General features: G+C 47.0%; 1 protein-coding gene across 1 annotated transcript; it reads right to left on the minus strand.

Moving 5' to 3' along the window:
* Nucleotides 1-1,598: 1,598 nt before the first annotated feature.
* On the minus strand, nucleotides 1,599-25,065 carry AADACL4 (arylacetamide deacetylase like 4). Its single transcript, XM_002811480.4, has 4 exons — nucleotides 24,446-25,065; nucleotides 17,818-18,034; nucleotides 6,809-6,872; nucleotides 1,599-2,713 (listed from the first exon to the last, which is right to left on the minus strand). Exons 1-4 carry the CDS (start codon nucleotides 24,611-24,613, stop codon nucleotides 1,939-1,941), a joined length of 1,224 nt encoding a protein of 407 aa, XP_002811526.3. The 5' UTR covers nucleotides 24,614-25,065; the 3' UTR covers nucleotides 1,599-1,938.
* Nucleotides 25,066-25,462: the final 397 nt, after the last annotated feature.

Consider the following 25,462-nt stretch of genomic DNA (forward strand, 5'->3'; position numbering starts at 1 on the left):
ACCAATAGCATATGGCAAAGGTGATGGCATGTATGTGATATGTGTTTGTGATTACCTTACATTAGTTCTAGTAGCTACCTTGCTGGAGTCTGTCTCTCCCTTGCAGTCATTTGGAGAATTTCATGTGTCAAGACACTGTGGGTGACCTCTAGAAGCTGAGATTGACCTCTGACCACAGCTTACAAGAAACTGAAGTCCTCAGTCTATAATCACAAGGAATTGAATTCTGCCAACAACCTGACCAAGCTTGAGAGTAGATCTTTCCCCAATTGAGTCTCAGATGAGACCGCAGCCCCAACACCTTGATTGTAGCCCTCAAGAGGCTGCCAACCCAGCCCCTGACTAAGCCAACAACCCAGCTAAACTGTACTCAGGCTCGTGACCCACAGAAACTGTGAGCTAATAAATGTGTATTGTTTTAAGCCACCATGTTTGTGGTAATCATGTTACACACCAATAGATACTTAACACACCCTTCCATCAAAGCTGCTTACATATAATCCATTAGTCACAATGTCTGCTCATGCCTCCAGGGGCCCAACCCAAATTGCCTGAGTGGGTGCCTGTTCTTATTGCAAAGAACCGAGACATCTGTAGGACCCCCTCCTCCATCGGTCATAGGTGAGGTCATTGGTACCCACTGAGGCTATGGTTGGGAAAGCCTCCAGCTTCAGCATTTGGGTGGGACTGACAGCACTGAGGCCCAGGGGTATTACAGGTATATCTAGCAAACATGGGCCCAGGCAAACACTAGTGTGGGTCACCTCCAACACGCAATACAAAGATTCCCTTCCTTTTCTCTGTGAGCAGAGAAATTGGCATGGCTAAGCAATGGCATGGTTCTTTATAAAAGTGAGAGTACTCTGGCATGGTGGCTCAGGCCTGTAATCCCAACACTTTGGGAGGCCAAGGTGGGTGGATCACGAGGTCAGGAGTTCGAGACCAGCCTGGTCAACATGGTGAAACCCCATCTCTACTAAAAAATACAAAAATTAGCCAGGCTTGGTGGTATGCACCTGTAATCCCAGCTACTCAGGAGGCTGAGGCAGGAGAATCGCTTGAACCCGGGAGGCAGAGGTTGCAGTGAGCCGAGATTGCACCACTGCACTCCAGCCTAGGTGACAGAGTGAGACTCCGTCTCAAAACAAAAAAAAAAAAGTGAGAACAATATACAAGCTCATCGAAGAAAAGAGGCTAGCACCTTACTGCCTTAGGAAATGCAGTTTCCATATTCCAGATGGCATCCAAAGGTTCCCAAGACATCCCTGACTTGGTGAACCTGCCTGTTAGTACCCAGTGGTCTGCTTTTGGAATTCAGATTAAAGACTTGAGCCCAGGCAAAGCTCACAGCTCCCCAGAGCCCACCCTTTTCTTCTGTTCCTTTCCTCTTGCCTCTTTCCCTGTCTGTCTCTTTCCCACAATCCCCTCTGAGATCTTCATTGTCAAGGGTAGAATTTCATTGCAACAGCATTTCTCAGATCAGCTGGAGCCAATCAAAGTCGAGATTTGACCCAGTGACCTTTGGCCGCAGGAACAATTAGATGCCCCCTCCAGCAATGCTTTGTCTTCATGGATACAGATTCACCACTGACAGTATGACCAGTTGTTGGCATTTATTCTGCACAGATCTTATATGTTGGGGCTTTGAGAAATTTTTAAAGGCATTTTTTCTCCTTTTGATATTTATTTCACCTGAATGGAAATGTTAGAGAATGTCGCTAGATCCAGCAATGGACATTGTTAGTGCTGGAAGGAAACAGACACAGTTTAGATTTTCTTGAATACTAAGCAAGACTGTTAGCTTACTTCTCACCCTTCCCAGCTGCCCCAAGCATTGATGTAGCACCTCTTTAGTCAATAAAATAGAACTCACTAAAGCACCCAGTTTCTGGTAGAGTCCATACTTGCCCCTTCCTCCTCGGGGCCCCAGGGTTACTATCATATGCCCTTTACATAACTGACTACAGCATTCACAATCTTCAGGGAACATGGGAAAGAGAGAGCCTTCTTATCAAAAAAGAAAATGGATCCGTGAAAACCATCCTCCAGGTGGTACCACGTCACGCGGACCCCCTGGTCCTCCAAGCGCTTCTTATAGAGTAAGCTGTCATCACGGAGTATGTCATTCTCACAGCTGACCAGGAAGGCCTCAGGAACCTGAGCGATGACCTCATCATCTGCTATCAGGGGTGAATTTTCTACATCCAGCATATGTTTGGCTTCTAGATAGGCAGCTTCATTAAAAGGGCCGGGAGACCAGGGTTGGTAGCCTCTGTTCTTAAATTTCTTGGGGATGTTGTCAGGGCTGAGCCACTTCTCGTACTTCCTCCAGACATCTGGGGGTACACAAGTGCCGTTCAAGATGGCATCACGCCAGGAGAGGTCAATGGCCAGATAGTTACACAGAGAAATCACCATGAACTTCCGGGAAAGTAATGGGACATTTTGGTTCTGCTGAAAGGATGGCAACTGCAAACAGAATGCCTGGACAATTGGATAAATCAGAACCTGAGCCCGGATCCGGGGAAGATCTGATCTGCCCACCAAGGCCTGGGTGATGGCGGCCACCACTGCGCCTCCGACGCTTTCTCCACAGACCACAACCCTGGAGGGGTCCACCCCATAGGTTTCCAGGGCCTTCAGGAAGTGAATGGAGGCATTCATGCAGTCTTGGAAAATGGCAGGGTAATGGTGATCAGGAAGCTTGCGGTACCTAAAACCAAAACAGGGAGCAACACTAGGCCAGTGTGGACAGTGTTGCTAGGGAGCTGTTTCAACAGAATCCTCAACCCCCTTACGAGACTATATCTGATTAAATCCTCAGAATAACCCTATGAAGTAAGGATTTTATCCCCATTGTCTTCCTATGAGCACGTGGAGAACCTGCCTAGAGTCATACAGGCAAGGATTCTTAACTCTAAACCTGTGCTCTGTCGGCTTCCCGTAAACTCTATACGAGCTGATGCAACTTTGTTTTCATTGAAACTATTTGCTTTGGGAGCAAAACAACCAGCAATGGCTGAAAAAAAGGCAAATGAAACCACTACCAGTCCCACTGCTTGTCTGTAGGGAAAGGGAGAGAGAACACTAAAGTTAAAGTCAAGGGGAAGTTACTTTCAGGCAGAATTTTTTTTTTAATCAAAAATCTAGGCCGAGCACGGTGACTCACGCTTGTAATCTCAGCACTTTGGGAGGCCGAGGTGGGTGGATCACGAGGTCAGGAGATCGAGACCATCCTGGCTAACACGGTGAAACCCCGTCTCTACTAAACAAAATACAAAAAATTAGCCAGGCGTGATGGCGGGAGCCTGTAGTCCCAGCTACTCAGGAGGCTGAGGCAGGAGAATGGCCTGAACCCAGGAGGCGGAGCTTGCCGTGAGCCTAGATCGCACCACTGCACTCCAGCCTGGGCGACAGAGTGAGACTCCATCTCAAAAACAAAACGAAAAAAAAATCAAAAATCTAATTTAAAAGAATTGCCTGGTGGCACACACTTGTAGTCTCAGCTACTCAGGAGGCTGAGGCAGGAGGATTGCTTGAGCCCAGAAGGTTGAGGCTGCAGTGAGCTGTGATTACACCACTGCACTCCAGTGTGGGAGGCAAGAGGGGCAGGGAGTGTTCTGAAGGTGTAATGTAGAGACGGAAAGCTAGCCTGGAAACCCACAGCTCAAGCTGCAGAAGACCCAGGTGCCAGTGGCTGGTGAAGAACACTAGGGGGTTGATCTTAAGTATCCTGAGGTTTGGTTTCCGAAGTATGTCCCCTCAAAGAAATTCAAGGGCAAAGAAAAGGAACTTTAAAATGAGCTTTTAAAAACAGTAATGAACAAGCTAATTAATGCATAAATTGAGATTAAGATAATAGAAAGGAATGAATAAAAAATAGAAACAGTTTGGCTTAACTGATTGGAGCAGAGAGTTTATCTAAACAATTGTTCTCTTAAATGTTAAGTTGAAGTTGCTGCCAATCATCTTTTCTGTTCTTACAATCTATCATTGAAAACATCAAGGTCGGGCAGTGGCTCACGCCTGTAATCCCAGCACTTTGGGAGGCTGAGGATCACTTGACCTCAAGAGTTCAAGACCAGCCTGGCCAACATGGTGAAACCCCATCTCTACTAAAAATACAGAAATTAGCAGGGTGTGGTGGTGGGAGCCTGTAATCCCAGGCACTCGGGAGACTGAGACAGGAGAATCACTTGAACCCAGGAAGTGGAGGTTGCAGTGAGCCAAGATTGTGCCACTGCACTCCAGCCTGGGAGACAGAGTGAGACTCCATCTCAAAAAAAAAGAAAGAAAACAAAAGAAAAAAGAGAAAGAAAAGAAAACATCAAAAAGGTATATTCTAATCATCACATTAAATTTGGAAGAAGCTCATAAGGAAAAATAACACCTTAGACTAGTGGCTTTCAACTTAGAATGACAAAGTTATTTTTTTCATTTCGAAGAAAAAAATTATATAAGAGTCCCATTGTATAAAATAAACAAATGCAGTTGTTCTGGTTTTGCCCATGAATAAGGAACATAAGCCCTCACTCTTCTTCTTCTTTGACCTCCATAGCTGCCTCTAAGGCATCACAGGGAACCCTAGGGTTCAAAAGAACCAGTTTGAAAACACTGCCTTCTGTTAGACCTTGAATTTTGTTTCCTTTAAAAGTTAATTTAATGCCTCTTTTTTCAAAATAGAGTTTGACTGATTGCAGCATAATATAGTGCCCATCTAGGAAACAATTATTGCTCAATAATCTTATTGCCCATTTCCTAGATGGTCAATACATTGATAAATCTATCAATGTTATCAAAGCAGGTTCCCAGTTAATCTCAGGCAAAACACATGCTTCTTAGAGGGTCCTTGCAGGGAGGTGGCCCCTGCACCTGGTAGCAGAGAGTACAAACCTCAGCTTTCCTTTTCCCATCTCTAGAAATGAATACACCTCACCAAATGTTGAATATATGACTCCAACATGATGAAGGAGATAACAAATATTAGGTACTTTCTATTGGCAAAATCTCTGACCTGCCAGAAAGAGGCAGAAATTCTCCTGTGCCTCCGTGCACTTCTCTCTGGCTCACTGCGATAGACTGAATGTGTGTGTCCTCCTAAAATTCCCATGCTGAAATCCTACACTGCAATGTGAGGGTATTAGGAAGTGGGGCCTTAGGAAGGTGATCAGGTCATGAGGGTGGAGCCCTCATGAATGGGATTAGTGCCCTTATGAAGGAGGCTGGAGAGAGCTCTCTGGCTTCTCTTTCTGCCATGCTAGGATACAAGGAGAAGCTGGCAGTCTACAGCCTGGAAAAGGGTCTTCACCAGAGCCTGACCATGCTGACACCCTGGTCCTGGACTTCTAGCCTCCAAAACTGTGAGAAATCAAAGTGTTGTTTAAGCTGCCCCATCTATGGTAATTTGTTATAGCAGCCCAAACTGAGAAACTCACCCAGAGGTGAAGGCTTCACAGAACCAAAGGTCAAAAGACCCATCTTCTGCAAGAGCTCGGGTGGGGAGTCCCATCCAGGCCTTAGACATCTCCCTCCCTTCAGTGTCTCTCAGGGAGTCTCCTCTCATCTACTGTCTCCCTGGAGCCTCCTGGAAGCCCTTATCTGTGCACACAGCTCCATCAGCCACTCTATCAAAACTGCCCTGGGCCGTGCACCAGGTCTAAGTATCTGGGATAATGGTATCCTAAGCAATTTCCTACAAGGTATTAATGCAGGTGCTTATTGATACCTTTATGTGCTACCTGTTCAAGGGATGTTTTTATTATCACAAAGGCCTTTGGTGACATAGACTGTAATGGTGGAATTTCAGACACAATGGTAAGCCACCTGGGAGGTATGCTGATGAATACTAGAATGTGCTGGCTTCCTCAATCTCATCAGAGAGGACCAGAGATGTTAAGTGACTTTGTTTAAGTCACACAGCTATTCTGTCTACCAAAGCCTAGAGGCAGCTAAGGTTTGAGGAGGTCCACTGTACAGGTAGAATCTAAAAAGGCAGATTTTAATTTCTCTCACTGGCCTTCTCTAAACTCTTTCCCAGTGATGTGAGATCTCTTGGGCCAAGAACCAGAATCCTAGTGAGTAGCCCCTACTGCCCCCTCCATCCACTCTAAAGATGCCCCCATCTCCCTTTTGTTTTTATAGGACCAGGGTTGTATCTTAAGACCCTCTCAACACTAGTTCCTGTAGGACCAGAAGCTTAGTTAGTTTTTAACAATGCAATAAGCACCTGCAGAACCATCACCCCAAACAACAGCCAGAATCTTGCCCATCACCTTCACCAACCCCACCATCATGCCATTTTGCTTCCCCTCCAACTTAATGAATGGTTACCCTGAATCCTGTATCTATCATTTTTTTCTTTCTATGTTACATTGTCTTGTTGTGTCTATGTGTATTCCTCGAAAGTATTCTTTTGGTTTTAACGTTTTTACCTTTGCAAAATGAGTATCAGGCTTTCTGTAATTTTTTGAACATTTTTCACTTAGTTTTATACTACTAAGATTCATTTGCAATATGGTACACCTTTCTAGTTCATTTATTTAAATGGCTATGGAAAAATCCATATCTTCATGGCTATGTAATCTAACAGTTGCTGTGCTGCGGTTTATTCATGCACGCCCCTGTTCATGGACGTGTGGGTTGCTTCCAGGTTTTTGCTCTTTCAAGCACTGCTGCGCCTGTCTCTGTGGATGTGTGTCCAAGAGTTGCCTCTTGGGAGTTAGGGCCTCTCTGATCTACAAATCACCCACGAACTTACCCTATCTCCTCTCACCCCTGTGGAAACTACCAGCTGTCTCCAGCAACTCACCCAATCATCAGAAGTACAGAGTCAGTCTCCCGGGCCAGATAATTGCACAGGCTATGGTAACAATCTGCAAGACAAAAACAGTCAGAGCAGCAGCGCATGAGTAGGACCCAAATCATCTCACCACAGCCCCCAGGAAGAGCCAGCTGACAGTCTTGGTGTGGGGTGTGGCATCCTCTCTGTTTCTATCCTTGCCTCCTCTGCCTGGGCAGAGCCAACAAGCCAGGCCAAATCATACATCTGTCCCCAACCTCCTGAATTTTGGGACTCGAATTCATCTTGGGGCTCACTTTCTGCAACATTTATTTTACAGTGGAGGAAACTGGGAACCTGGAAATCTTAGTGATCGGAAATGGACAAAACCAAGGGAAATTAGGCATGCCTGCCCTAGGATGTTAATAATAACTATATATTTATATTGATCAAGAAATAAACAAGGGTTAGACGGGATGTTTCTATTAGCAGAGTGGTGCATATGAAGTTCTCAGAGGCAGGTCCATTAATATGAGTACGTGGAACATACTAGCACAGTGGCAGACACAGAATCACTGCCAAATACACTTCTAATGTAGTCGTTCTCAACTTCAGCCATACATAGACGTACTAGGGAGTTTTTACAAGTCCTCGGGCCCAGGCTAAACCTCAAACCAATTAAATCAGAATCTCTAGGGTGGAAGCTCAGGCATCAGGATTTTCTAAGTCATACCAGGTAATTCCAGGGTTGGGGGGAGGTTGCTGAAGTGGGTGCATGCTTCATTAATGCTCTTCGAGGGAGGTGACAATGGTTCTGAATGGAGCCAGAGGCACAGAGGGGTCTAAATTGAGTCAGAGCTGTCAGCCCCTAAGTTGAAGTTTCCATACTGGTGGGTCTAAGTCCTGGCTGCACACTGCAGTCATCTGATGAGCTGTTTAAAAATACTGATGCCCTGGCTCACACCTGTAATCCCAGCACTTTGGGAGGCCAAGGTGGGCGGATCACGAGGTCAGGAATCTGATACCAACCTGGCCAATATGGTGAAACCCCGTCTCTACTAAAAATACAAAAATTAGCCGGGCATGGTGGCACATGCCTGTAGTCCCAGCTACTCAGGAGGCTGAGGCAGAAGAATTGCTTGAACCCAGGAGGCAGAGGTTGCAGTGAGCCGAGATCACACCACTGCACCCTAGCCTGGGTGACAGAGCAAGACTCCATCTCAAAAAAAAAAAAAAAATGCTGATGCCTGGGTCCTGCCCACTTAGCCTGGGGTGCGATCTGGTTGTGAATATGACTTTAAAATTCCCAGGTGATTTTAAGGCCCAGCCAAAGTGGAGACCTCTGCTAGCCATGATCGGGGCCAACCTGGGTGTCATCTTCCCGATGTAACCTAGACATTCCTCCTTTCCCAAGCATGTCAGGTCGTGCCTGTTTCAGAGCTTTGCACTTACTGTCCCTTCCACTTAAGACTTAATAGGGCCAGGACTACGGTGAGGTAGGCAAGACATCGCCTTGGGTGCAAAATCAAGGGAGCCGCACAACACTCAGCCATACAGAAAAATAACATTTGGATGCAATTAAGAAATCACAATTAATGCCAAAAAATTGTATGTTGAACAAAATATCAAAATTTTAAATAGGCTTGGCTGGGTGCAGTGGCTCACACCTGTAATCCCAGTACTTTGGGACGCCAAGGCAAGAGGATCACTTGAGTCCAGAAGTTTGAGACCAGGCTGGGCAATATAGCAAGACCCCATCTCTGTAAAAATAATTAGGCCAGGCACGGTGGCTCACTCCTGTAATCCCAACACTTTGGAAGGCCAAGGTGGGCGGATCACTTGACCCCAGTAGTTCAAGACTAGCCTGGCAACACAGGGAAAACCCATCTCTACAAATAACTTAAAAATTAGCCAGGCACGGTGGCACATGCCTGTGGTCCCAGCTACTCAGGAGGCTGAGGCAGGAGGATCACCTGAGCCCAGGAGGTTGAGGCTGCAGTGAGCCATAATTGCATCACTACACCCCAGCCTGGACAACAGAGTGAGATCCTGTCTCAAAATAAACAAACAAATACATAAATAATTACCTGGGGGTGGTGGTGCATGCCTGTGGTCCCAGCTACTCGAGAGGCTGAAGCAGGAGGATCACTTGAACCCAGGAGTTGGAAGCTGCAGTGAGCTGTGATCATGCCACTGCACTCCAGCCTGGGTGACAGAGCAAGACCCTGTCCTTAAAATATATATATGTATATAAACAGGCTTCTACTTTTCACTTGCACACTTGCTCTGCCCTGTTGAGTCCTGCCTGTGTATACATTTTGACATTTTCTTCATCATAATTGTTTTGCATTAATATTTGTTTTTTAAACATTGCATTAAAATATTACTTATCTTGATTAATGAATGTTTTGGCATCCTCTGAATTTGGAGCCTGAAGCAAGTGCCTCCCTCTAGCCCCGGCCCTCACTTAGAAGGCTCTTCTCTGGCTTCCAAAGGGCCAGATCCTCTTCATCCATTGAGCCTGAGCTCAAATCTGACTTCTCTGATGAGAAGAGCTAAATCGGAATGATGCTGTGAGTCATTCTCCATGCCACCTGTGTTATCATGATCTGCAATAACTTCAGTGTCCAACTCCCTCAGGTGACTGTCAGGTCCATGAGGCCAGGAACTGGGTTCTGTTCCCATGACAACAGATCCAGCTAGACACTGTCCATCGTCACTTCTACCACCAGGTGGCAGTACATCCTAATCTCGGGGAAATTGTGTACCAGGAGAAGCCCGCGTTTTCCTGTGGGCAAATTTTTCTCGCACATGTCCATGCATCGGTCCATACATCCATATCCATTTGTTCATTCGCAAGCTCATTCTTTCATCCACTTATTTCCCCATCCATCCATCTATTTATTCGTGCATTCATTCATTCAATTCAAAAAATGAAAACAGGCACTGGGGATCCAGCAACAAACAAAACTTCCTGCACTCTTCATTTTTAGTGGGCGGAGTCAAGTACTAAATAAGGAAACCCATGAAAGAACAAAATGAGCTCCGACTGCGTCAAGTACCTGAAGAAAATTAACAAGGATGAAGCCAGGGGTGGAGACCAGGGTGCAAGGCAGGGCAGCATCAGCGCCGGGGGTGGAGACAGGGGTGCAGGGCAGGGCAGCATCAGCGCCGGGGGTGGAGACAGGGGTGCAGGGCAGGGCAGCAGTCAGCAGGGAGAGTTCTTAGATAAGATGTCCAGGGAGGCTGAGACGGGAATAACACAGGGTAGTTACAGGAGAACAGAAAATTCCAGGCCGGGCGCAGTGGCTCACACGTGTAATCCCAGTACTTTGGGAGGCCAAGGCGGGAGGATCACCTGAGGTCAGGAGTTCGACGCCAGCTTGGCCAACACGGCGAAACCCTGTCTCTACTAAAAATACAAAAATTATCCTGGTGTGGTGGCACGCGCCTGTAATCCCAGCTGCTTGGGAGGCTGAGGCACGATACTCACTTGAATCCGGGAGGTGGAGGTTGCAGTGAGCTGAGATCATGCAACTGTGCTCCAGCCTGGGTGACAGAGTAAGACTGTGTTTCAAAAGAAAGAAAGAAAGAAAAAGAAAGGAAGGAAGGAAGGAGAAGGAGGGAGTGAGGAAGGGAGGAGAGGGAGAGGGAAGGAAAGAAAAGAAAGAAAGAAAGAAAGAAAAAGAAAGAAAGAAAGAAAGAAAGAAAGAAAGAAAGAAAGAAAGAAAGAAAGAAGGAAGAAAGAAAGAGGGAAAGAGAAAGAAGGAAAGAAAGAAAGAAAGAAAGAAAGAAAAAGAAAGAAAGAAAGGAAGAAAGAAGGAAGGAAAGAGAGAGAGAAAGAAAGGAAAGAAAGAAAGAAAGGAAGGAAGGAAGGAAGAAAGGAAGGAAGGAAGGAGAAGGAGGGAGTGAGGAAGGGAGGAGAGGGAGAGAGGAAGGGAGGAGAGGGAGAGGGAAAGAAAGAAAGAAAGAAAGAAGGAAGGAAGGAAAGAAAGAAAGGAAGGAAGGAAGAAAGAAAGAGGGAAAGAGAAAGAAAGAAGGAAAGAAAGGAAAGAAAGAAAGGAAGGAAGGAAGGAAGAAAGAAGGAAGGAAAGAGAGAGAGAAAGAAAGGAAAGAAAGAAAGAAGGAAAGAGAGAGAGAAAGAAAGGAAAGAAAGAAAGAAGGAAAGAAAGAAAGAAAGGAAGAAAGGAAGGAAGGAGGAGGAGGGAGTGAGGAAGGGAGGAGAGGGAGAGGGAAAGAAAGAAAGAAAGAAAGAAAGAAAGGAAAGAAAGAAAGAGAGAAAGAAAGGAAAGAAAGAAAGAAAGAAGGAAAGAAAGAAAGAAAGAAAGAGAGAGAAAGAAAGAAAGGAAGGAAGGAAGGAAGGAAGGAAGGAAAGACAGAGAGAAGGAGAGAAGAGGACAAGACAAGACAATTCCAGGCAGCAGTTTCACACAATAAGCAAAAGGAAACGAAATGGCTGCAGAAGCTAGAGACTGATAAAACCCTGAAAAGCCAGGGTGTGGACCAAGCTGGCTAAGACCGACTGGACCCAACAAGGCACTGGATTTGACCTGAGTCTCTCCTAGGACCTCCTTCTATGCTCATCAACATACTAAACACACACCCACTAGTACCATGGCAGTTCTGGGACACCCATATTTGGTGTACGAATGGGTGCCACCACAGTTCCGAGAAAACTCCGCCATTTTCCAGGAATTTTCATGAATATTCCACCCCTTGGTTAAAGAAACCTATAAAGGTAGCAGCCCCAATTCTCCTCGCGCGTGTCTCTCTTGAGTCTGCCTGCACTCTTTTCTTGACTATGTGCTTTTGCCTTTGCAATAAATCTCTGTACTTTCACCATTTTCTGACTCGTCGTTGAATTCATTCTCATGATAGTGTCAAGAGCCTGAACATTGGTGAGGGTCAACGTCCCACTGGCGTTTGGGGACCTCCCCCAGACCAGCAGTATCATCTTTGTGGCGAGCCAGTCAGGAACATCATCACTACCATTTTAGAACCACTGGCAATTGGTAAGTCCTGCTCCAACCTCAGTTTGAGTCCTCTTGTTCTCTGGAATTACTAGTTTCTTCCTTGTTTCTTGGAGCTAACTACAGCCTGCCTCCCTGCTGCTCTCTCAGGCTGGAAAACCCAATTCACCCTGATGGGTGACAAGCAGAGATGAGAAATTTTCAACCTACACAGAGTACTTTTGGTTTTTGTTTGTTCCATTTTTTCTTTTTTCTTTTTTTTTTTTTTTTTTTTTGAGACAGTCTTTCTTTGTCACCCAGACTGGAGTGCAGTGGTGTGATCTCAGCTCACTGCAACCTCTGCCTCCCGGGCTCAAACAATCCTCCTGCTTCAGCCTCCTGAGTAGCTGGGACTATGCCCAGCTAACTTTTGTATTTTTTGTAGAGAAGGGGTGTTTCACCATGTTGCCAGGGCCAGTCTTGAACTCCTGAGCTCAAGCAGTCCACCTGCCGCAACCTCCCAAAGTGCTGGGATTCCAGGCATAAGCTACCATGCCCAGCCTTACACTGAGTAGCTTTGAGGCACCATGGTCCTCCCTGACATGAGGCTAATGAGGGTGGTAGGGTAAAAACCCATACCAGGCAGTGGATGGATGGTTTCCAAGGAGCACTATGACTTTTTCCTGGGAAGGGTCTTCTGTTTTCCCAAGGGACCAGCTGTGCCAAGACACTGACACTAGTTGGGAAATGTTTTCTCCTTGTCTTTCTTTAAACCCTACTGTTGTGATTTTCTCTTCTCGTGCTTCTTCCTCACACTTCACCCGAAAGCTTAGTGAACTCTTTAGACACAGCAGGATAGGCCCCTTAGACACTGTTCTCTGGAATGCCAAGTGCTCCCTTCAAGGTCCCTATTTTTTGGCCATACGGAATCATCTCTACCTCTACTCCCAAGCTTTACCTGTTGGTAAATGTTCAGATGGATATCAGCAAGCTTGCAGGCCCACAGCTTGCCCTTCTCGACCTTCCCATTTCCAAAGCCCCAGGTGCCATGGATGCCTGGGCAACACTGAGACTCCAGGGATGCCTAGATGCTGAGGACAGTAGGGCTCCAGGGATTCCTGGACACTGAGGCAGCCAGCCAAGGGAACTGGGATGCTTGTCTCCCTGGCGTGAACATGGAGCTGGCCAATCACAAGAGACATTTCATAAAATGCCAGGACCAGTCCATCCATGAGGGAACCATACTCTTATTTTCCCCTTCTCTCTCAAGTCATGCCAAGGACAAGCCAAGACCATGGGTAACTTTCCATCTCTGCCAACTCCCCTTTGGGACACATTCTTAAAAACTGGAATAATTTTAAACTTGATGGGCTTAGAAGAAACTCATTTCTTTCTATAACACCATTTGGCCCCAGTATAAGTTGGAAAATAGGGTGCAATGGCCAGAGAATGAAACCCTAAATTTTAATACCATCTTGTGATTAGGTCTTTTTTGTAAATGTCGGGAGAAATGGACTGAAATACCATATATATAGGCCTTCGTGGCTCTTTATCAGAACCCTTTCTTGCCAGTCAGTGCCCAGCGTCAGGAGAAAATTACAGAAATTGGCTTTGGAACTCCAAATGCCTATTAATCAAATGTTTGATGTAGCTTTTAGGATATTCAATAATAGGGACGGGGCTGAAAAGGCTGAAAAGACCCGGCATGGCAAACAATGGGATGAAGAGCAGGCCCAAATGATAGCCGTCATTGTAACTCGGCAACCAGTGCCCCACAAACCCAGGGTTACCCAGAGGGAAGCTTCAGTCATGGGTCAAACAGGCCTAACAGCAAACCTGCAGGCAGTGGTTACTGCTTCAAATGTGAAAAGCTGGGACACTGGAGCAATGACTGTCCCAGCCAGGGAGCCCACCTAGACCCTGCCCTCACTGCAAGCAGAAGGACCATTGGAAAAGGGACTGCCCTGACCTCTGAAGGGAGAGAAGGACACCCGATGCCATAATGGCCATAACTGAGAACTGAAGAGGCCTGAGATTCCTGGCAGCCCCCACAAAAATCATGGTCATCACAACTGAAGAGCCTCGGTGACTCTTGACATGGCTGGTAAAAATATTAATTTCATAATTGATTCAGGGGCCAGTTACTCTCTCCTAAACAGCCACCCTGGGCCCTTATCCTCCAAAAGCTAGTATCACAGGTGTTGATGGCACCCCAAAATCAAAGTGCTATACTTTACCCCTGAGCTGCAGCCTAGGACTATAGACAGTATAGTCTATATAGTATATATAGTAACTCATGAGTTTCTAGTTATGCCAGAATGTCCCATTTGTTTGTTGGGATGTGCGAGACCCTGACCCAACAACGGATGAATAACATGCACTGACACAGATATTCTGCTTTGCCAGTCCAGCTGAGCATCTGAGCCACTTACAGACACTGAGCAAGGTGCTGTAAAGAGTCAGTGGCCATGGCCCTGACCAGCCAGCGAGACTCATATTTATTCAGTAAAGATTAATCGACAAAGGCTTGAGTCAACACACCTGTGGGTAATTAACCTGGTCGCCCCTACCCCGGAGAGGGCCGTCTTGCCCATGAATGATCAAAGGTTAGTCTTAGGACCACATAAGTAAACAAGCTATTTAGATAAACTATTCCATCTTTCTTTGTACTCACTTTAAGCTATTTACTCAAGGTAAGGATTAGGTTGCCTTCAGCCATAATCTTGTCCTGAGATTTTTGCAAAAACCTTCAGGCCTTCCAAGAAGGTTTGTGGCTATTATAACTAAAATTTTTCCCATCAGCCTGACTGAACCCCCACAGGGATGGGACTTCCTAGCCATCCCAATAAATGAAGTCACTTTATCAGGCCCTAGAAAGCCCTCCTTATTGGCAATGCTTGTTGCTTCTAAATCAGCCTCAGAAAAACAGGAGACCCACTCACACACCGAAGTAAGGTCTCAAGTAGACCCACAAGTATGGAACCAAGAAACTCCTGGCAAAGCAATACATGCTCAGTCAGTGATCATCTCTTTAAAAGACAAAAATAATTCCCCATACGAGGATCAATATCCTCTCAAATCAGAAGCCAGGCAAAGACTGCAACCTCTAATTGAGAAGTTGTTAAAACATGGCCTCCTGGTTCCAGGCCGATCTCCTTGTAATACTCCTGTCTTTCCTGTCCAAAAACGAAACAGTAGTTCAAGACTTACAATGAGACCGTAATTCTCTTACATCCTATAGTGCCAAATCTTTATACCATATTTACCCAAATACTGGGAGACACCAATTGGTTCATGGTATTAGATCTTATGGATGGTTTCTCTCTGCACCCTGAATCTCAGTATTTGTTTGCTTTTGAGTGGACTAGTCCTGGAACTACTATTTCCCAGCAGCACACCTGGATGGTACTGCCTCCAGGCTTTGGGGATAGGACTCACGTGTTTGTAAATCCCTTGGCATGAGAATCAAGGGAGCTAGAGCTAGGAACGGGGGGATACTCTAATAAGTGGATGTTATCCTTGTATGCAGTCCCTCTGAGAGGACTCAGAGAAGAATGGCATTCAGGTCCTAAACTTCCTGGGAAAAAGAGGGTATAAGTTCTCTTCATCCAAGGCCCAGATTTCTAAACCTGAAGTAAAGTAAAATATTCGGGGCACATCCTAAGCCCAGGGAACCAGACCTTGTCCATCAAATGAAAGGAGGCAATCTTGAAGGTAGGACCTCCACAAACAAAGAAGCAACTTAGAACTTTCCTGGGTGTGCCAAGGTTTTACAGGATTTGGATCCCAGGATTTGCACTCATTACTAAGCCATTGTACAAGGCCCTAACAGGACCAGAGCATAAACCCCTCAGAAGGGTTTGTGTGGTAATAAACCATACCTGTTGTTCTTATATCAACAATTCAGGATTAGCTGCACTGCATGCTCAAAGTTTTACCAACAGGCTATCTGGCTGTATAATTTCAATAACCTCACTGCTGAAACCACATGGGACTCCATCCAGGGATACCTACCAAGTGTGACATGAGTCCTACCTTTCCTGGGTCCTCTAATAGCTGTCTTATTACTTCTGATCTTGGGTCCTTGCTTGTTTAATCTCTTTGTAAAGTTTATGTCTTCTATTAGGTTGGCGCAAATGGTTTTTGCCTTTTATGGCAAAAAACGCAATTACTTTCACACCAACCTAACAGATTGCAACAGTTCCATGTCAAAAGGATGGCCCTGCAGGATTCCAACCAATCCCTCCCTCAGATTCAGATCCTCCTGATGACCCACCCTTGGGACCCATAGGCTAGGACCCCAGAGATTTCCAAGCCTACACTAGGCGGGGCCAAGACCCCCTAATCAGCAGAAAGTAGATACTGAAGACTGACCTCTCCCGTCATCAACCCCTAAGTATAGGAGATGGAAATCTCTGAGGGAAAAAAAATGAGATAGGAATTATACAGGGTGGTCGCAGAAGAATAGAAAATTCCAGGCAGCAGTTTCACATGACTAGCAAAAGGAAACTGCTGAAATAGCTGCAGAAGGTGATAAAACCCTGAAAAGCCAGGGTGTGGACCAAGCTGGCTAAGACCAACTGGACCCAACATGGCACTGGATTGGACCTGGGTTTCTCCTAGGACCTCCTTATGTGTTCATTAACATGTTAAACACACACCCACCAGCGACAGGACAGTTATGGGGACACCATATTTGGTGTACAAATGGGTGGCACCACAGTTCCGAGAAAACGTCACCTTTTTCCAAGAATTTTCATGAATAGTCCACCTCTTGGTTAAAGAAATGCATAAAGGTAGCATTTCTTTGCGCCTGTCTCTCTTGAGTCCATCCCACTCCCTTTTCTTGAGTGTGTACTTTTCCCTTTGCAACAAATCTCTGTATTTTCACTATTTTCTGACTTGTCCTTGAATTCATTCTCACAACGGTTTCAAGAGCAGGGACACCAGCTGGAGGTGCCACTGGCCTTTGGGGACATCCCCCAGCCCACTGGCATCAAGACAACTCTGGGGAGGGACAGTTGAGATACACCTGAAATAACCAGGCGTAGTCAGCCATGCAATGTCAGGGGTGGGAAGGGTATCTTTTGAGACTGAGGAAACAGCAGGTGGAGAATGGTGGTGAGAAGGAGCTGAAGTGTCTGCAGCAGATAGACACGTATTGGGACTGCAGCTGAGTGAACGGGTAAGGGACACCACAGGTGACCCAGGTGAGGCTGTGGGAGGAGTCTGGGTTTCATGGAAGGGCACAGGAGAGATTTAAGTGCAGGACTGACAAGCTCTGACTTGTATTTTTAAAGGATCCCTCTGGAAGGCTGGGCGCGGTGGCTCACGCCTGTAATCCCAGCACTTTGGGAGGCCAAGGCGGGTGGATCATGAGGTCAGGAGATTGAGACCACGGTGAAACCCCGTCTCTACTAAAAATACAAAAAAAAAAAAAATTAGCCAGTCACGGTGGCGGGCATCTGTAGTCCCAGCTACTTGGGAGGCTGAGGCAGGAGAATGGTGTGAACCCGAGAGGCGCAGCTTGCAGTGAGCCAAGATCGCGCCACTGCACTCCAGCCTGGGCAACAGAGCGAGACTCCGTCTCAAACAAACAAACAAAAAAAATCCCTCTAGCTGCTGGATGGGGACCAGATATGAGGGGCGAGAGGTGAACCAGGGAGACCCGTGGCTGGGAGGCTGGGGTGCAAGGAGGCAGGCAAGCAAGGATGGGGTCTTGGGTCATGATGATACTGCAGAGCTAAAGGGAAATACATGGGTTTGGGATCATTGTAAATGAGACAGGGCAGGCCAATGACTATGAGTAGAAAGGGGAGAGAGGAATCCACAGCCTCTGCGACAGCCCCACCATGACACTGCTGTCCCCATCTTGACTGAGACCATCATATTATAGAAAAGAAAAGGATTCCCATGTCGGCTGCCACATGACCTGAGCCCAAAGCCCTTAGTCTGGGCTATTAACACTATAAAAATCTCCAACAACTGATTCCTTTAAGCTACTGTAGAAGGGTTCTTGCGGGAGGCATGAGCTAGGCTATGCATGCAGATGAGGCCCTTCCTCTACAAAGCCACAGGGAAGCCCCTTACCCAGGCTCCCAAATACTGTGCCCCCTCCATGGTAGAAGATGATGCCTCGCCGGGGTCTGGAGGATGCTGCCTTGGGCTGGAACAGCCTCACGGGTATCGTCCCAAAACGCAGGTCGGTCACCACAAGTTCAGGGTCCTTTTTAATTCTTACGCTATCATGTAAAAAACGAATAAATTTGGGCATGGAGCAAATTCCCAGCTTCTCAAATATATTCCCCTGTTGGAGATAACAAAAGAAAGCCAGACGTTAGGAGAGGTTAGAATCTGGATGGTAGATTCCCTGACACTTAGAATTGTTAGGATGTTTTCAGTTTCTCACCTGCCTCCTGTAGGTACAGGGGGCTCTTCAGGAATCCATGGGCTCTGGATTGTGTCCAGGTAGAGGGCTGGGTTTTCCAACTTTTCTCCCCAAAGGCTCTTGATTGAATAATGATGTGAATTTGCCAAAGGGTAGCCTAGCTTGGGGCTGACTGGGAAGAAGCCACTGACTTAGAAAAGCCAATTGTTGGCCGGGCACAGTGGCTCACGCCTGTAATCCCAGCACTTTGAGAGGCCGAGGCGGACGGCTCATGAGGTCAAGAGATCAAGACCATTCTGGCCGACATGGTGAAACCCCATCTCTACTAAAATTACAAAAATTAGCTGGGCGTGGTGGCAAGCACCTGTAGTCCCAGCTACTCGGGAGGCTGAGGCAGGAGAATCGCTTGAACCTGGGAGTCAGAGGTTGCAGTGAACCAAGATCACGCCACTGCACTCCAGCCTGGCAACAGAGACAGACTCCATCTCGGGGAAAAAAAAAAAAGAAAAGCCAATTGGCCAAGGCAACTGGCCAGCAACTTCCCTCTCTATAGCTCTGTGCTGGACTCTCCCCAGCCTGGGATGCAAAGATAGTTCCTCACCTGTATCAACACATCATTCTTCCGGGTTAGGAAGGATTCCTAACTGTGTCCATGTTCAATGAAAAAGAGCAACGTGATCAATTAGGGATGTCTGTTGTGGGCTCAGGTCAAGGGAGTAATGTGTTTTTAAACTAATATGGTCACTCTACTTATAAACAATTCAACATCTTAATATTTCATGAAATATAGTTACAAGGTGTCATATTTCATATACTAAGTACATTTCAGCGATTCTGGATAATCTCTCCCACAGGTCTCACATTTGGAGTGTGTCTTTGTCATAAGGAAAACAGCAAGGAATGATAAGAATAACAAGAACAAGAACAGCTGATACTTATTAGACTTTTACAATGTGCCAGTACTGGTCCAAGTGGCTTGGATCATTAACTTGATTAAACTTCTCAGCAACCTTTCTAAGTCAGGCACAATTATCAGCTCCATTTTACAGATCGGGAAGTTAAGACATGCCAAGGTCAAGTTCCTTGCCCAGGGTTGTTCAACAAGTAAGATGCAAAATTTGTGTTCTCAACTGCTAACCAAGAAAGAGCTTGGGTTTTGGAGCCAAACCTATCCAAGCTCAAGTCTGAACCCAAACTCCAATGAACTGAAAAGCCTTGGGCATCACTGTCTCTGAGCTTCAATTTCCCTTGTTTACAAAATGAGAAGCATGGTGTGTATGGTCCAAGGATGAGGTGTGAGGATGGGATGTGACCACTTACATAGAGTGTCTCCCCAGTGGGTCCTGGCCAGTGTGAGCCCCACCCTTTCTCTTGCTTGCACCCACTGGGTCTTGTCTAGGTCCCACGGACTACCCCAATCGGTTCCCTCCATGAAGAGGTCCTCCTAAAGGAACTCCAAACAAAATAATGATTTCCCTGCTTTAGTTGGAGGAGAACGAGTTGATCTGCAAGGTGGATGTCACCTGCTTTTCCCATCAACTGACCCATATCTGAAAACCCCAGGCCTCTATGTCGTACCAGCATGGATCTTCACCTGCTCAGCTGTGAGCTCCCTAAGTCGTGGCACCTGTTGTCGGGGTAGGCTGGCCCCAGCCCTAATCTCCCCAGCTGTCTGCCCTGTTTGCCCACACACTGTTGGCTTCTCCATGTCTCCCTTTGTTTCCTGGGAGCCTTTCTTACCTGTTCAGCAGGTGGTTGGACACCAAACTGACTTTCATATCCAGGCTCAAGAGTCATGTTTACATGGGGCCATCCTCCTCCCTCTCATAGTAATGGCCACTGCGTTCTTGGAGGCCCTCAGTATCCTGTCACCCAGGTTGGAGTGCAGTGGCACATTCCCAGCTCACTGCAACCTCTGCCTCTAAAGATTTCTTTAGAACTCCTCTGGGGCTTTACTGTGTGGATATGATCACCCATGTTTGCTCCTACCACCAAACCAAATGCTTCTCATGAGCAAAGGTCTCAGCACCTTCCCCTCTGTCTCCAGCATCTAGAACAGGAAATATTTGCTTAGGGAATTTTGAACAATGCAGTGTGATGTTAAACCTCCATAGGCATCGCACTACCCCGGAAAGTTTAACATCACACTGTACTGTGTGATGGCCACTAGCTATGCCACGAAGTTACTTTGTTTTGGTTTTGGTTTGGTTTTCCAATTCTGAGTCCACATTTTCTATAGCTGGTAACTTAGGACAGAGGCAGAGAGGAAAACTGATTATTAAGATTATACATGGGAGCATCGAGATTTTAAAAATATCTGAGGTCCAGTGGCCAGGCGTGGTGGCTCACACCTGTAATCCCAGCACTTTGGGAGGCCGAAGCTGGCAGACTGCTTGAGCCCAGGAGTTCAAAACCAGCCTGGACAACATGAAGAAACCCCATCTCTACAAAACATACAAAAAAAAAAAAAAAAAAAAAAAACCCAGGCGTGGTGGTGCATGCCTGTGGTCCCAGCTACTCAGGAGGCTGAGGTGGGAAAATTACTTGAACCTGGAAGGTGGCGGTTGCAGTGAGCCAAAATCATGCCACTGCACTTCAGCCTGGGCGACAGAGTGAGACTCCATCTCAAAAAACAAGGAAGAAAGAAAGAAAAAAGAAAGAAAGAAATATCTGGGTCCAGAATTTTAAATAGCTGTTGAAACTCCTTGACAAATATTGCATCATTTGTCCTTTAAAAGAAAAGCAGGCAGGCTGCGGTGGCTCATGCCTGCAATCCCAGCACTTTGGGAGGCCAAGGCGGGTGGATCACAAGGTCAGGAGATCAAGACCATCCTGGCTAACACGGTGAAACCCCATCTCTACTAAAAATACAAAAAATTACCCAGGCGTGGTGGCATGCACCTGTAGTCCCATCTACTCGGGAGGCTGAGGCAGGAGAATCACTTGAACCTGGGAGGCAGAGGTTTCAGTGCAGTGAGCTGAGATTGCGCAACTGCACTCCAGCCTGGGTGACAGAGCAAGACTCCATCTCAAAAACAAAAACAGAAAAGCAATAGTGGCTGGGCAGAGTGGCTCATGTCTGTAATCCTAACAGTTTGGGAGGCCAAGGCAGGTGGGTCTCTTGAGCCCAGGAGTTCAAGACCAGCCTAGGCAACATGGCAAAACCTGGTCTCTACAAAAAATACAAAAAAGTTATCTGGGCATGGTGGCAGGCGCCTATAGTCTTAGCTACTCAGGACGCTGAAGTGGGAGGATCACCTGAGCCCAGGATGTCGAGGCTGCAGTAAGCCATGATTGTGCCACTGCACTTCAGCCTACATGGTGAGAGACTGAGACTGTCTCAAAAAAAAAAAAAAGAAAGAAAGAAAAAGAAAAGCAATGGTGTTTGTTATATTACTGTTTATATATTTTAGTAAGGCTGAAATCATTCATAGCAACTTTTAAATCTATAATAATTTCAAGAAATGCTACATCTTTGCCTTCAGGGACTTGATAAGCATACTATGAATAATTGACTTTTATTGAGCCTTTCTAAGCACCCAGCACTGTGCTGTGCATTTTCAGTGCTTTTCTCATTTAATCCCCATGTCGCCCTATAAAAAGCCTCCCCAGGGCCGTGCACAGTGGTTCTCGCCTGTAATCCTAGCACTTTGGGAGGCCAAGGCAGGAGGATTGCTTGAATCCAGGAGTTTAAGATCAGCCTTGGCAACGTAGCAAGATCCCATCGTACAAAATATCAAAAAATTAGCCAGGCGTGATGTGATGGTGCACGCCTGTGGTCTGAGCTACGTGGGAGGCTGAGGTGGGAGGATCACTTGAACCCAGGAGGTGGAGGCTGCAGTGAGCCGTGTTCACGCCACTGCACTCCAGCCTGGGTGACAGAGTGAGACCCTGTCTCAGAAAAAAAAAAAAAAAATCCTCACTTTTCAGAGAAGAAAATAAAGGCACAAAAACATGAGTCCACAAAACAAGTAAGTGAGGGGTTCAGGGCTCAGAGGGTGGTCTGATACCAAAACAAAGCTCTTGATTTCCTGGCCATAGACTCTTTTTAGCTTTTTCCTTGTCCTCCCTAAACTTCTTGTTCCTGTGTTGTCTATCTGTCCTCTGGAACCGAATGAACATTCACTACTGCATGTCCTCATCCTCATCATCATCACCCCATGATGGGCAGGGTGCCCCGGGAGGCCCCAGTGCTGGAGGGATCGAGAGAGGACGCCACAAGCTGAATCCACCCTTTCAGCGGCTGCAGACCCATCTTAGAGTCCCCTGTGAGCAGGCCGTAGGAGCTGTCATCAGTAGATGCTTAGCTTGTGGGCTACTTTTGAGGAGAAACACTGACAGTTAGAAAAATCTCCATTTCTCTGGGCCACCTGAACATCTTAGGCCCTCGTTTTAAATCCTGGGGCTCTAACCCAACTAGTAACTCCATGTGGATTGCAGCCACTGGCTTGAGACTGCCTAATTCCAGGCTGATTGCATTCTCCAAATGAGAGGACAAGAGTACTTCCTACATCCTTGCCCTGTCTCCTTGTGTCAGTGGCATTGATGCCATAGCACACTGAACTTGTCGGTGTCTCTAAAAGTGATCTTTTAGAGAATGTTTTTGTAACCCATGGGGAACACTTCCAGCAGCACAGAAATGTATTTTATGAATTCACTAAACATCTCTAAACATATTAACCCTCCCAGATGAGGAAACTGAGACACAGAGAGGTTAAGTAAACGGCGCAGGACCGCACACCAAGTGAGTGACAGAGCTGGGACACACACTCAGGCAGTCCGGCTGCTGTCTCTCTTCCTTATTCCTAAGCCCTGCTGTCAGTTAAGCGTAGCCTCCTCATCCTCCTCCACAGCTGCCCTGGAATCGGTAGGAGCTGTTTGGCTTCTATAAGGTCTCCACCCAGGGTCAGGACATTGGTGTTAACTCAGGTTGCCTGCCACAAACAAGATGTCAAACCATTGTTTCCAAATCCACTGCAACTCTGGGTGCGTGCTGGTCCACCCCAAACCCCCAATCCCCAAGCCCTGCTCAGAGCCTGGCTGGCACGACCACTCAGAAATGCTGGGTAAATTCATGTATATCAACAAAAGTAAGCACCTACCAGATACCAGGCTCTGTGAGTGGGACTGGGCTTACAGAGATGAATAAGGAAAAAAACACCTGTGAGGCTAGGTGCAGTGGCTCACACCTGCAATCCCTACACTTTGGGAGGCCAAGGCAGGCAGATTGCTTGAGCCCAGGAGTTCTAGACCAGCCTGGGCAACATAGCAAAACCCTGTCTCTACCAAAAGTACAAAAATTAGCCGGGCATGGTGGTGTGCACCTGTAGTCCCAGCTACTTGGGAGGCTGAGATGGAAAGGGTAGCTTGAGCCCAGGAGGTTGAGGCTGCACTGAGCCATGATTGCACCACTGCACTCCAGCCTGGGCAACAGAGCAAGACCCTGTCTCAAAAAAGTAAAATAAAATAGAAACAACCTGTAGGTAAGTCAGTGCACCGAGGGCGAAAGTGTGTGCGGCTGGAGAAGGTGCAGGAGCTGTCAGGCCGCAAGCCCGGGGAAGGCAGGAACTGGGTCTGAAATTGTTTTTGAATTCTCAGAAAAGAGCCCAGTGATTGGCACTCGGTAAATGTTTGATGCTAAAGGAAGAAAGGAAGGGAGTTAGAGAGAGCAGGAGAGAGGAAGGAAGAAAGGAACAAAAGGAGGGAAGGAAGGAAGGAAGGAAGAAAGGAACAAAAGGAGGGAAGGAAGGAAGGAAGGGAGGGAGGGAGGGAGGGAGACAGAGACGGAGGGAGGGAAGAGGGAAGGAAGGAAGGAGATAGGGAGGAAGGAAGAAGGGAAAGAAGGAAGGAGGGAGGGAAAGAAGGAGATAGGGAGGAAGAGAGAGAATGAAGGAAGGAAAGAGGGAAGGAGGAAGGAAGGAGGGAGAGAAAGAAAGAAGGGAAAAAGGAAGGAAAGGAGGGGAGAAGGAGGGGAGGAAGGAAGGGAGGGAGGGAAGGAAGGAAATAGGGAGGAAGGGAGAGAATGAGGGAACAAGGAAGGAGAGAGGGAAGGAGGGAAGGAAAGAAGGAAAAAAGGAAGGAAGGGAGGGAGAGAAGGAGGGAAGGAAGGGAGGGAGGAAGAAAGGCAGGCAGGCTATGGGAAGGGGGAAGGAACGGAGGGAGGGAAGAGAGAGGCAAACAGAATAGCAGATACAGAAGAGACAAGTCTATCTTGAGGGAGTCTGAAGAGAGAGAGAGACAGAAGAGAAGTGAAAGAGGGAAAAGAGGGTAAGGTACTGAGAACAAGAGAAGAAGCCCCCAGGTTACGACGTGGCCTGAAAGTAAACTCACCAAAGTGACCAGGTAGAGGAATATGCAATGCAGGAATCTCAACTTGGCAGGATGCTGCAAGGTAGCAGGGATATCCGTGGTGAGGAAGTGCTCAAAGACAGCCCAGACAAAGACCCCCAGGAAAAAGATGGGCAATGCCAGGAGTAGCACTAGCCATGGGACAGCCATGTTCCTGGGGCCTTGAGGAGCTGCTGCCCTGAGGAGCTTGCCTGAGAGCTTATGTGAAGAGGACCTGGCTGGCCTCCTCCACCTCACTCTCTCTGGGCTAAGCCTGACACCTGGCACAGTGGCCTGACCCAGCTTCTCAGGGTAAGCACAAAATGTTGCCAATGGGAGCTGGAGGAACCTGTTTCCCTAAGCAATGTGGGGACCCAGAAAAATCAATGCTGCTCATCATGGGGAGTCTTGGAAGGTGAGCTTCCCAAAGATCTTCAGGAAGATCAGGCTCAGATGGGCATCTCGGCTCCTGGGAACCCTAGAAAGAGATCTCATATGGGTTATATAGGCCTCCAGGGCCTGACCTTTCAACTGTAAGATAGGAGACTTCACCAGCTTTCCTCGTCAGAGTATGGTTAGGGTGAGCACAGCACATCTCACCCCAGCTCCCTAGCTAGCTGCCCTAACCCCAGTTTTGTTTTGTTTTTTGAAACAAGGTCTCACTGTGTCACCGCCTATGCACCCTCTGGGCCTCTGGCCAGACCAGGGCAAAGATGGCGTGTTTTCTGGTATTAATAATCTTCTGGGGTCCTGGGACGGGAGAGAGGAATGCCATTGCAGACAAAACTGGGCTTTATCCAGCCTCATATTCCGCCTCTAAAAATGGTGCCAAGGGCTAGTTTGGGGACAATTTTTATCCACGTTACTTTCTTCTAAGAGAGAAAGAAATGATTGTAACCATTTTGGGAAATAGGCTTTGAGCCTGAAAATTTTAGAAATTTTAATTTGGGCCAAGCACAGTGGTAATCCCACCTGTAATCTCAGCACTTTGGGAGGCCGAGGTGGGAGGATCACTTGAGG

The sequence above is a fragment of the Pongo abelii genome, chromosome 1 (genome assembly GCF_028885655.2).
Source record: "Pongo abelii isolate AG06213 chromosome 1, NHGRI_mPonAbe1-v2.0_pri, whole genome shotgun sequence".
Lineage (NCBI taxonomy): Eukaryota > Metazoa > Chordata > Mammalia > Primates > Hominidae > Pongo > Pongo abelii.